The sequence below is a fragment of the Rousettus aegyptiacus genome, unplaced genomic scaffold, assembly GCF_014176215.1.
Source record: "Rousettus aegyptiacus isolate mRouAeg1 unplaced genomic scaffold, mRouAeg1.p scaffold_m13_p_2, whole genome shotgun sequence".
In the NCBI taxonomy this organism is placed as follows: Eukaryota; Metazoa; Chordata; class Mammalia; order Chiroptera; family Pteropodidae; genus Rousettus; species Rousettus aegyptiacus.
Window position 1 is genome coordinate 68,576,239 of NW_023416295.1, and position 13,944 is coordinate 68,590,182.

The 13,944-nt window shown below is 34.3% G+C and overlaps 1 protein-coding gene across 18 annotated transcripts in view; it reads left to right on the top strand.

The window, feature by feature from the left end:
• Positions 1 to 13,944, top strand: part of GTDC1 (glycosyltransferase like domain containing 1) — a 355,599-nt gene that overhangs the window by 327,207 nt on the left and 14,448 nt on the right. For 16 of the 18 annotated variants that reach the window (XM_036236290.1, XM_036236287.1, XM_036236291.1 and 13 more), the window contains 2 exons: positions 2,618 to 2,688; positions 3,395 to 3,486. In XM_036236290.1, the coding sequence (XP_036092183.1) occupies positions 2,618 to 2,688; positions 3,395 to 3,486 (163 nt within the window). Of the gene's footprint in view, positions 1 to 2,617; positions 2,689 to 3,394; positions 3,487 to 8,432; positions 9,658 to 13,944 lie in introns of those variants that run through there. The other 2 variants (XM_036236279.1, XM_036236297.1) reach the window with 2 other exon arrangements.

The window sequence follows — 13,944 nt, forward strand, 5'->3', positions numbered from 1 at the left end:
TTAAAATGTCTTATGGAATGTATCACTTTCTTAGATCTTGTAGACATGCTGTGGAAACCATAACATAAAATATGAGTTACTTACAATAACTAATTTTAATCCCATCTGCTAAGTATGACAACATTAGCATTTCCACTTAATTAAAAACACCCTTAAAGCAGCAATGTTTTAATCACTCCATTTTATTTACTCTCCTCCGGTGTCACTTATAATTGTAACTTTTTATTTTTTAATAATGAGGGATTTTTTTTCTCCTTGCATCACACAAAAAAGTGCTGTCGATAATTAGCAGTCTTCTGTTATTAGTAGACTCAGGTGTCACAACTGTGTCTCATCCTCATTACGGTAAAAAATTTCACCTATCAGATTCATTATTGCTAGATAATGCGACTGAGAGCCTTTGCAGGCCCTCCAGAAAAGTAATTCAGCCAAGCAAAATTATCAGCTAATTATATTTAGAATCAAAAGCCCAACAACTATTTGCAGATAAATTGTATGAATTGAAGTGAATAGATCTGAATATTAAGATTCATAGATTTAGCAGATGATTTGTTAATTGGAATAAAAAGGTCATTTGCTAGTCATTTTAACAATAGATCAATTGGAACCCTATTTATTATTTAACTGGTAGGGCATAAGAATTGAAATGATGAATAATTATATTATTGTCATGCAATGATAGTTTTTTCAAAATAAAAATAGAATAAATTTTATAAATTTTTTAAAAAATATTATGGCCTGTATAATATATTTTAAAACATATTCCTGACATAAGTAATGTATATAGTAAGGTTTAGTATTTTAGCAAGTCAAAATTGTAACCAAAAGTGGTTGTTTTAAATGAATCAGAAATATAACTACAAATGAGATAATTTACAAATAAAAGTTGGAATCCAGATTTGTAAATTTTTTCTTCCTAAATCAAATCATGCCATTCCTATCTCACTGTATTTTAATTAGCAGGGGTCTTGGGGAAATGGCACGGTACATGTTCATGCGATGACTCAAAATGTAACTTGGCCTGCAATTTTCTTTCGGGGAACAGAACACTCTAGTTCAAATCCATTATTAAAAAGCAGATAACATGTGCACTTTCTGAAATGCCTGTGACTTCACTCTTTTGATTTTATGTAATTGTAAGGGAATGTTCATATGTATTGCTTTTCGACTGGCACTGCATTTTAAAACTGAGTGTCTTCAGATAAAGTGATTATTTTCTTTTCATAAAGAGTATCGCTGGTGAATGTGCTCAAAACTTTTGTAAATGTTTTATAATGCAGTCACAGTGCAGTTTATAGCCATGCTTACAATAGAATTTCTATACGTACCTTATGTATGAAGAAACAAATATTAGATATCGGTTTGGATTTCGAAGTTAATAATTAGTAACTAGATCTCGTGCCTTTCCCACTGTGTTATCTTGTAACTTCTATCAGTTCTCAAACAAAACTTTGAACTCAGTATTTTTCCAAACTTTGCAGCTCAAAGTAAGTACTTTTTATTTAAACTAATTTCAGTTAACATAATAAAATAAGGAACACATCACCCACTTAAAAACAGCTTAAATTGCATGTACTTTGTCACTGTAAATAAACAAGGTAAACATTGACATAACTTCAAATTATTCTCGGGTTGAAAAAAATCTGCAGTTCGAAATAAATTCCGCCTTTGGTCAACATTTTGGATGCAATTCAAAGTTTCTCATAAAATAAACATATTTTAAAGAGTGTTTTGAATTTCACTGCATAATTCCTAGCCAACAGAAATTACGGTGGTATCTTTAAGGTTTGTTATATGTCGGATCGATAGTCATTATGCAGGAGTAACGCGACCATTGAGATGCAGTACCTTCCCTCTGCTTAACCCTTGGTACTGTGACCTGAAGAAAAATTTCCTATAGGTGGTCCTTGGGGAAAGCCTCTCGCAAAATGAAACTTTCTTGTTTCTTTGTTTAATAATAAAAGTGTTCTTTCCTGATAGAATAGCAAAAGGAGCTGAATTTTTAGTCTAGAGAGCAAAATGTTCATTAAGGTAATCTTCATGTGTGTCTTTCAATAAAAGGGGAAATAGTTTTACATTCCGCATAATAACAAGTTGTTTTGAAGCACGAGCTCAAAAATGAAAATGCCCCATCACAACAGATTGTAAATTTTTTTCTGATGCTTTTAAAAGTGCCTCGATCATTTCTACGGCTACAGTGTTAAAGTTAAGTATTTGCTATTTTATTTAAACACTTTTAAAAAATGAACATTCTGGGGCTTTGCAGCATTATTAAGAAAAGCTGTCCATACTTTACCATGTTGTTACATGTGTTTATCTGCTGATTATAAAATGTGTTAAACAGTATTTTAAAAACAAAAAAAAATGCGGAGCTGCGCTTTGATTAATTCACTGAACAAAACATATGCTGTTGGTTCTGTTCTATGAAATTCATATATGATCAATAAAACCTTTTAAAAGAGCAACTTTGGCTTTTAGGCTTGTACTGCCGACCATGTTCTACATCCCAGTTAACTCTGAGCTTATACTGTTAACTTAGGCAAACAAAACCACTTTCTGGCTGTGATAGTAATGTCTTTTTAATCTATCTTATCCTTTTATTCTAAAATTTCTTTAGGTTGGAAGCTGTGTATTGTGGCTGTTACCCACTTTGTCCCAAAGATTTGGTTTATCCCGAAATATTTCCAGGTAGCTGCTTTAATGTACTTTCGCCTTTGTTGAGATTTAAAACATGATCCATGCTAAATTAGAAAGTTTGAAAATAAACTTAGGCAGGAGCAATTGTTTATTTGGCAAGTCAACATGTTAGTGTTAAGGAAAATTTTATGTGTTTTAATACATTAGAATGAGCTTATATTTACCATCTGTTCTTTTAAGATAACAAAAAAGCGAGTTTTCAAATAGCATTCTTCATTGTTAGCATACACATCCCATAATGATGGATTTTTATAAGCAGGTCAGTGTTGTTGCAGTTGCTTACAGTTCTTTTTTTTTAAATGCTGTACACAGAGAAAAATCGAGGCCCGAAAGTCACACCATATTATTTAAACAATTGACTCGTTAATATTATGTAACTGTTGTACAGGGTACATACGGCTATAGTACCAGTGCTTTGAAAAAAATCTCATCACTAAATATATCACATATGCATTGTGTTACATTAGAATAATGTATTTTAATCACCCAAAGGAGATGTCTAAACAGCACAACTACACAGTCTTATTTAGCATTAAACATCCTTGTGAGCTGAGGTAACCTTATAAAATCATGCTTAAATAATGTAAAACATGAGGCGGCACAGAGCAATATGCATTTTTAATTAGTAAAGTGACTAATATCGAGTGTGTGCTTTGAGGTTTTTGTTTCATTAAAAATGTATCTGTTTTTCCTGCAGCTGAATATCTGTATTCTACACCTGAACAGCTTTCAAAAAGGCTCCAGAATTTCTGCAAGAGACCCGATATTGTAAGGAAACATCTCTATAAGGTAGTTATTGAGAAGAGATTTACACGGTACAAATGCCACATTGAAGTACAAAGAAAAATCTTTAAAAAAAAAAAAACATTTAATTAACATACTAATGTTTAAAGGAAACATGCTTGGGAGGGATATTAGTTGTTACACTAACAAGGATTAATTAAACTGGATGCCAGTTGTATTAACCTAGGTCTTATGAAATACGTGCACTTAATGCACAGTACATGCTTTTTTTTTTTTAATTTATTGTTTTCTAAGATGACTGTCCTTTACATTTAGCCCCAAGAGGCTTATAAAAATGAACCTGGATTAATGTAACTCATTAGTTTAAAAGGAAGTAAAGGAAAGATTCTACAATTATACTAATAAGGATAAGCCTTTCTTCCCATCATAATGAAATCTTCATTTCTCAAAAATTCAGGTGACTGGCATTAGCGAAGTTTGGTGTTCATTTTTTAACTACTTTAAAGATGATTTTCAAGAATCAAATGTTTCCCTTGCCCAGTTTAATAAAATGACATAAAAATGCTCAGTTTGTTTTGCATTAGACTATCAGTTTCCTCTCTGAATGGTAAAGGCAAAAGGAACATAGTTTAAATAGCATCATCTTTTAGTCTCCTCATTCATTTTCTTTTTTCCCTTGTTTGAATTAAGAATGTTACATTGTTGAAATAACAACACAAAGAGGCCCCACTAAATGTCTAAGTAATTGAACTGGAATAAATCTGCTTTATGAGTTTCGAAGGTAGCTCTAGGCCATGAGTAATATACCTTTTTATATTCTTTGAATGTAGCATCCTCATTTTACATAAATTCAGTATAGTTTGCAATCTAGCAGTTTTATAATCTAGCATATTTTAATTTTCCTATGTTAATGTATAACCTTCCTACATGAAATACAGTTTGTCTCCTTGTTTCTCTCCTTCCCCTTTTCATGGCCTAAAATACATATTTACATAGTGATATATCAAAACATGACTTTGTTTCTGCAGGAAACAGTTAAACTTCAAGAAAAAGGGAGAGAACCAAAAATGCAATTTAACACCCAATTTCAAGCTCATTATCTTTCATTGTCTATTAACTTGGCAATGGTTCAGAAGGTAGCTCATAATAGTTTAAAATGCTGACTGAACAGTTCCAGGCATCAGTATTACTCCTTGAGTCGATACGATTGTATCATATACATAGTTTCACAGAGAAAACAGTCTTCTAAGGTTTACATCCACATTTCCTAATTTTTAAAGTTCAGTAGTGGTCTTGTTTGTATAAAATATTAATCAAATCATTTCTCACGTGACAGATGCAGATTATGAAAATAGAATAGAAGAAATAGAATAATAAGTATTAATACAAATGAATTCATTCTCTATACTGACACAAAGCTATTTTTGGTAAATTCATCAAATTATTGATTTTTTTTTTCCTTCTGGTGCATTTTTGGTGAATTTTTTTCAGTTTAATTGAGATATAAATACATATACAGAACAGTTTTAAGGTGTATAGCATAATGATTTGATATATATATTGTAAAATAATTACCAACCTCCCATCGTTTCATACAGATACAAAAAAAAAAGGAAGAAAATGTTTTTTCCTTGTGATGAGATTAGTGAAGTATTGATAATTGTATTTACATCATCAAAATTTATCAGTTTTTAACTTTGCTTCAAGTTAGGCCTTATTAACGCTGTTACTTTGCATCTGCAAATTTTTAACCACTTCAGAGTTACTGCAACAAGTTGGCTTTAGTTACAAAAGAAAACAGATCTCCAGATGAAATATTTTAATACAACTACTGCCATAACATAGCTGTAATTATTTATTTTGCAAAAAAACTTCTAGAAAAACTCTGAAAGAATGTCAGTTCGGTGGTATGCTATTAATATATCAAATTATTCCTAAGGCAGCTTTAAAGATAACTTATATCTTAAAGGTTATTTTATATTACTACTTTTTACATATATTTATTCTGTACATCCTAAAAGGCTCCATCTCAAAGTTTTATAAATTAGTATTTCATGCGTAAGTATTTATAAGAATTTGTATGTATAGTTCATATTTTCTACCATGGATTTTTTGTTTTACATCTGTTACACATTTTCATATATCTTGATGATATTGTATGTATTTCAAAATTAATAAATTAGTTCAAGCATCTTAAGTAATCAAGAGCTTTAAGATGCAGTTGTTAGGAGAAATTGGTAAAAATGACAGAAAGTAGCATAGATTTAATTTGGTTGTTATAATAGGATTTAGAGCCAAAACAGAAAAAGAATGCCTCCTAAAACTTTATAATTAACATATAATGTTATAATATTTTTTCACCTTATGTTTTATAAATATACAGGTAACATTTGCCTGCACTAAATACCAGAGAAGTGTTTCCCCCAAGGCAGCTTTCTACCTACTTTTCTTATGAAATGGAAGAGTCTTTTGTGTGTACTGTAAAGAGAATGTTGAAGGTTTTTTTTTTTAGATTTATTCTATTGGACATTGCTGTTTGCTTTTATAAAACATATGCTTCTAAGATCTAAAAGGATAGATTGTCGCTGAATTTTTAAATTTGCTCCTTTTACATTTTTACACCTTACTCTTTTTTTTTTTGTTAAAAGTTTACATTTTTAAATCATCTCAACTGGTTATCATATAGAGTTCACTTTAGGATAGGATTTTCCATATGGATTCACACTTAGAAATTTAATGACTGGAATAAGGCTACTAACGCTTGGCTTTTTTCTCACATGAGATATTATACTTTCAATATGAGTGAGACTTTAGGGGCTATAACTTGAAGCAGGATTCGAAACAGAATGCTAGTAATTGAAAAGCAGAAAAAGAATTTGATAGTTTTTTTCTTAATGTGACTCTTTCTACTACAGAACACTGTGCCCATGACTTCTCACCTGAAATGGTTTCAGATTTAAAATGTTTAAATTCCTCACATGCATGCAAGTGCTCTCTCTCTCTATCTCTCTCACACACACACACACACACATTTTTCTTAAAATCATTAGAGAAATCCAATACATGAAGAGAATAAATGTTTCTTAATTATATTAAAAATCCAAAGTTATTATTTTTTAATTTTAAAGTTCTAAAACCATTTCTCAAGAAAGTGTACGTCCTGGTTTAGTCATTGACTGCAGCTTTCTTGTACCCTCAAGACACTTCCTCCTCTAAGGAGGTGAGACACATCAGCTACATTCTTGTCACGTGGATAAAATAGGAGCTCTTTATGACTCCCGAACCTTACATGAACATGAGATTCCAGAAGTAATCATAAACAAATTAGCCAAGGATTGACTTCTTACACTAACAATAGTTTTTTTCCTTTTACAACCCGAGCAAGTCTAATACCGTGAAGTTGTATATTTTCTTTTGCCTATTTTTACTATGTGAATTTACTTTCTGAATATTTCCAAAAATTTTTTGAAATCAATACTTTATGCTTTTCATAGAACCTTTGATTATTATATTTTTTAAATGCTTTAGGGAAAAAAAAAAAAATGTGCGGACATTCCCTTGTTACCAGTATTGAAAATAGCACAGGAGCAAATGGGGCAGTTGCATAAAGTAGGTACTGCCCAGGCTAACATCAATTCTATTTTCATTCCTGTTCTATTTCTCATTACTTTTATTTACAAATTGAGCAATATTCTGTGTGGGGAAAAAAAGAGATGTCATTCTTTCTTGTGCTTTGCAAAATTGATCTGTAGTTTCTTAAGAATTTTCAAATGATAGCTGCTGATTTTTATTTTGTCTTCCTCTTCAAGTTCTTTAACATTCTAGAAACCTTTGTAACCTGCTGTTATTCGGAGGAGAGAAGAATTTTCAGATTTTTGCTCAAAAGTGGTTCCAAACAGTGATTAAGCTTACAATTCAGACTCAGTGCCCAGAAAAGCCATTTGTGGTTGTCTTAATTACATCAGGCCACGTTCACCCGAACCACAGTCAAGCCACTTTAAATTTCCTTTAAGAGACTTGGTCACTTTAAAGTCCCCTTTTAATTTGAACTTATACTCTAGATGTGAATAAGGGATTGCTCACTGGTATTAACACTCCTCCGAAGTCATCGGTGTTTCTTTAAAAATGAAAACTTTAAGGCTTGTGACATTTTGAGAACTTCTAAAATCTCTCAACTGCACCAGCACAATTTACGTCAAATTCTCAGTGTCAGCCTCCCTCCCTTCTTCTCTCCCTCCTCCTTACTCTTCTCTGTTTCCTTCTTCACTTCATTCCTTGGTTTTTTGGCTTGGTTTTCCTTTGATTTGCCTAAGTAAATATAAAAGTAAAACAAACCTTTCGCACAATAGATACACTCTGGGTAATTAAGATGAGTTAGCGGTTTTGACTTCTTGTCCTTCTCTACTACTCATTTGTGGACTAGCTCTAGGTGAACTTCCTAACCTCTATATGATTTATCTGTAAACTTGGAAGAATTCTTTTTCTTAATTCTTAATAGCATTTTCCCCCTGAGGTACTACTATAATGAAATAATGAATATAAACCTGTTTGTAAACTCGAAGTTCTTTATAAATTCCACGCAATCATAATGGCATTTCTCTTGTGCCTTCACCACTAAAAGTAAAATTCACATTAGCAAAAACATGTATTAAAAGTGTTGTGTATCTTGTGTTTATAAAGGTTAAAAGTTGGATAGTAAACTTTAATATTTGTCATCCATAACATAAACCAGGAAATATGTGTGCCGCAGAATGTACCCATTTGCAAAAAAACGGGAGCTTTCCTCTATGGTCGGAAATAGTTATACTTTAAACCAATCAGAAACTGGGATTTCCTGGGGTGGTAAAACTCGAGAACCAATTATTTGGTGGCCTTTTGAAATCCAGTCGATGTAAGCTATGCAAATTCACAATATGAATTTTCAGCATTCTTTAGTCTTTCAGTCATTAATGCTCCTTCATTGCTTTCTCTCCTCTCTCTCCCCCTTACAGGGTGAAATGACTCCTTTTTCTTGGGCAGCCCTACATGGTAAATTCAGGTCTCTGCTTACAACAGAACCTAGGGAAGATTTGTGACAGATGGGGCTAAGTCACAAACTTGCAGCCTAAGGCAGAATCTGTAGAACTTTCCAGAGTGTGCCCATATTTACCTGATCAGAGAGAAAAGAAAATCTGCAGAGGAAGCTGAGCCTGGCTGCTTGTCATAGCTGACACAGAGCCATCTGCCACAAACCTGTGGCGGCTTCAGATCTCCAATCCCTGCCACCACCCCAACTCAAATTAAATACAGATTCCTAGAGACGTTATGATGGTTACACATGTCCTCGGCATCACATGGAGGAGACTGTTCAAAAAAAATATGTGGCCTGTTGTATAACCGCACTCATGTATCCCATATGTGGTGCCACATTGAATTTCCGGTTGAATCCGTTTTTATCCTTTGTACTGGATGACATGGTGCCTGAATTCTTTCTTTTCGCCGACACGATGGCAGCCAAACTGCAGCTTCAAACGCTCGCACTTGGCTGGGTTTCTACCTAAGTTGCCAGGTTATCATCGAAGCCTTCTTGTGTCCTTGAAGGGCCACAGGGTCTGAGCGGAGGATCAGAATGCTGTGGGACTAATTGGGCAGCCATCTCAGAGTTGTTTGTGGCAAAGGGCTGCCTTAGCACTTTTATTTTAGCAAATTAATGACTCTGGCACAGGGGTTTTAAGTGAAGGTATTAATAAGGGGTCTGGCAGGTATTCTCATGATTCACTGAGTTAACATTTGCATTTAATTTATCTCAAAGGAAGTTGCAAGATAAACAGCTGTAATTCGAACAAACATGGAAATTACACTGAGCAGGGCCACCTTGACCATAAAATGAACACTGTGATACTGGTTTTAACTTTTTTTCCCATAGGTAAAAATAAATGAAAGCACATCTAACAAAATCAATAATTTTGGTATAAATAGTCCCTGAAAATATTTGGATCCAGCCACAAATATATTTTCAAGATAAATCACTTATGATTCCAATAGTCAAGCTGCTGTATTTGTTGATATAAAGATGTTTCGAACAGCTAGATTGTAAAATAAATTTTTAATAAAGTGCCCTCTGCCATTTTTAATTAACATCTCATTTACGTGTCAGTGTGTACATCTCTGTATGTTTCTCACTGAACCACTTTCCTTGTGTCAGGAAACAACGAATACAATTGTTTCTTTTCTGGATGAATAAGGATCTGTTTTGCAAATGTTTGTAAGATATTATGACATTTCCAAGATTTTCTTTGCATTCTGGAAAGCAGGAGGTAAACATTTGTAGTCATTAAGGTAAAGTCTGTTGATAAACCATCTTCTGTTTACTGACAGGTAAATTGTAAGTTTCCTAGCTTTTGAAATGAGTTACTTCTATGTACTGCAGCATGAGGAGCAGCCAGGAAGAAGAGGGTAGATAGGGCTGTGAGTGGTTTAGCAGGCATCCTACATAGAGCAGGCAATGGTTTAGAAGTCCAGTAGGGCTCATTGACAGGTAGCAAAACCATAAGCAGGAACTAGAACAAGGTCAGGGAGTCAGATAGAGCCCTCAGCACAGAGGCACTGGCAGATCAAAGAAAGCAGGAGTTCAGGGTCCATGAGGCCTGGGAATTTAAAAGCAGAAGAGTTTAAAGCAGAAAAAACAAGTTCATCTTTGCACAGGAGAGCGCTCTCCCTAACTAGTGTGAGATCCACAATGTACGATGGAACATCATAGCACGGGCTTCGAGTCCTAGCTTGAGTGGAAGTCACTGAACAAGTTAACTCATCACACACAAACCAAAGGGCTCAGGGATTGCTTCAGATTTAGGGGCTTTCAATCTAAGACTTTGGAACTTGGAATCCATTAGGTATGCATGCTCCTTTTGAGTCCAAAAGTAAAGATATAAATATGCATCAGAGATTTTTAGACACTTTTCCAGGGCAGTATTTATCATCTAAGGAGATGAACTAAACCAGTAGGTTGCTTCAGTCACAAAGGTGCCATGTCATAGATGCCATTGTCTCAAAATAATACTATTATCTCACAGCCAAGAAACAGTGCTTAGTTTACTATGTTTTTCTATCCTGAAAATAAATGGGCTCACATTTTATAATGGCCAGATATTGTATGCACAACTATCTCTACATATTTTCTCACTAATTGATGAGGGAGAAAAAACAAAACATTAACTCCCTTTCAGAGAGTGCATCCAAACATTTAAATATGTTCCTGATTTTGGCAAATATAATATTGAAAGTTACCTTTGTATGGAGTTTCTTCTATACCCATAAACTCAAATCACTTTTTGTCTTTAGCCATGGCCAGCATTCCTTCTTGAATAAAAATGTACATTAAAGTTGTCACTTTTTAAAACTGTGCAGTCAGATTTGGTACTAGTGCAAATAAGCACTAAAAAGTTTGTAAATGTGTAATTCTTAACATTTGAAAATATAACTCTATCTCTGTGCAGTGCACGCTCACATGCTTCCCAACACTCATGCTATGGTGGAATGAAGTGATGTTAAGTCAGTTAACCCATATTTTGTTGAAATGAGAGAATAATTGAGAATACAAGTTGACCCTTCCATTTTTTCCCTTACACTCACTAAAGAGGTAAAAAAGAATTCTTGTTTTTTAATATACTTGTTGAAAATGTTGGTCTTTTTTTTTTACGCTCAGTTCTGTTCATTCTTAAATTATCGTTAGACCCATTCTAATTTTAAATATCCTTAAAAGTCTGTTCATTATCAACACTTTGATACAATGTCTATGATGCTCACCTTGAATTTACCTAGTTTAAGTAATGCTTCTGGCTAGATGTTTTTATAATAATTAACAGGGCACCTAGTTGATCAGGAATAGATCAAGAGACCTTTCTCGAAATGCTCCTGTTTTAATAAGCATCCTTCAAATACGGTTAAGTTTAAATGCCCTGTTCTCACTCTCAAGTCTTCAGACATGCCACATAAAGATGGCAGCAGACCCAATAAGTCAATGGAAACTAAGCCGTAGACGGCTGCACAGATTCATTTCAACACCTTGAAATGCATCTGGAAGCAAGGATTTCGTTTTATATTGAAGGTGTTAATTATATTTGATATTTTTAAAAGTAAAATCTGTTTTTGAGAAAGCATCTGCTACCCAGAAATATTATGAGCCACAAAAAATTTTCATTTACATCTCATACTTTCTGTGGGTCATAGAATCAGTTTTGAATGATAGTCTGTGCTGTCTTTGAATGTTGACATATTCTGAGTTCTGTTATATTGACTATTGACAAGTATGGCCCTAAGTGCTTTTTCTTTCAGTAGAAAATTGGATGATATTTAATATCAGATTTTATCAATAAAAAGCATATTATAAACCACTAATATAAACATGGTTCATTTTAAAATTGGAATTGACTTTCAGGACAACTAATGATTCTATAATACACTCTCCCTTTAAAGCTATTTATTAAAATGTAAATGGAAGAGTTTTAAAAGTTCTATGTGCTGCTCAAAGATATGTACATGTGATTAAAGTATAACAAAAACACGATTAACACCAAATCTACAATAACGCTTAAGTCAGAGGAGTGATGTTAGAAAGAACAGACATATAACTGAGAGAGGCATTAACTATACAGTTAATAGTCCATTATGACCTTTTACATGTGTTAAGCGTTATTACTAGATATACCTTTTGATCAGAGCTATAAATACTTTGGGAAGCCTGCGATTAATTTTGCTAGCATGCCATCCTTAACATTCTTGACTCTATAAACTATTGATCGAATCAGAAAACCATTTCCCTCAGACTGAAAAAACTGCCCTAACTTCCAGTTTTGTATGACAAGTCTCCTCTGCTCACCAGGAGCCAAAGACTTAATCTTGACCCGGAAAAAAGTCATACTATGAAGAAAGTTGGAATTAACTGTCCATAGATTCCTTTTTCCGGAGGCTACTGGTCACCATTTGTAACTAATGCCTGTATCAGAGCTGTGTGGTGGAGCACAGAACTGTCTGGTCTCCTAACCACTAAGCCCACTCTCTGTATTGTTACCTGCCCCCTTTCCTCTTCAAGACACAGAAGCCAGGTGTGGACTCTGTACTTTCATTGCGGTCTATCCCTTGAAAAGGAATCCTCGCTATATCTTTAGGATGCCCTGGCTGCACATGAGATACATAGATTTTCAGGAACCAAGATCCCCACTCACCCTGTAGCCCATTTTCCTAAACCGGAATTTAGGATCAGTGTCTTTGGGGTTCTCCCATGATCTCTCATTACCTGAGTGATGCCTTATTCTCTCCCATAGCTCTATGGTAATGATGTTCAACCCTGGGACTGGTTCATAATTGTTCTTATAAACTGATATAAAGAACTGATGTTTCTTGGGAGTAAATCTAAAATGCTTCTGTTACTATCTTATTGGTTGCTGCATTTAAATAGCAGACCTGAAGTGGAATTCTAGAAGATGTGACTTCTACTAGAAATGCTTATGTAATATCTTTCTTGGAATTTAAAGTCCTTTATATTTGAAAATGTAGTATTTCCATCATCATTTCACAAATGAGAAAATTAAGGCATCAGATAATGGCATATTTAGGAGCCAGACTATTATAGAGATAGAGAGATGTTTTGTATAAATCTTTCCTGCATGACATAGTGTCATTGTCGCCTATGTGTCTTTCAGGAAGCACCAAGTTCAAAATTTATGACTCAGTTGGACCCCCAGTTCTCCCTATTTCAACTCTCCAGGCAAGAGCCTGGAAGGAGTCTCAGGGGGTTGTTTTGTTGTCCATTGGTGTTAAAAGGGACATGAGAGACCATGTAGTATAGACGATATTTTAAATGTTTTTATTATTACTACTATTAAACTAGTAGGGAGACATTTAGTCTCTACATCCATCACAGCCCCCTGCCACTCCCTGTAGTCTTACAGTCTACTGGATTACACACTTAGGTACCTTTCTGGCTTTCCTGGCAAACATGTTTTGTAAAGTTCCCATTTTAGATTCAGGGAAACCAAGGGCCTACAGGGAAGCTGAGTAGCTGTGATTCCTATGATGGTAGCGGCAGGGCTAGAATAGAACTCAGCCTCTTCAAGGAGGCTGTGGTCAATTCAGCAAGTCGAAACCATTCCTCAAAGGATGGGAAAGGGAAATACTTTTCTCTCCATCTCTCTTTTATCCTCCTGCTTCTCTTACTATCAGAAAAATCATGGATTAATAGTTGCTAATACCTTTCTGTATGTATATATATATTTCATCTTATTCCTGGCCCCATTTTTATTTTAAGTGACTATTAAGAGAAGAATGCAAAAGAATTGATTCCTAGTACTAAAATTTCAGACTGTGGCACCTGTGATGTGTCTGAACAGTTGAGTCTTCTCTAGGGCCTTTCCCATAGCACAACAGTGAAGTTGCTTATCCACACAGATATAAGTCTGGCTCTTTATCCACAAAGCAGCCCCCACGACCTTGCCTGGTACCAAGGGCCTAGGGCAGGGGGAGCAG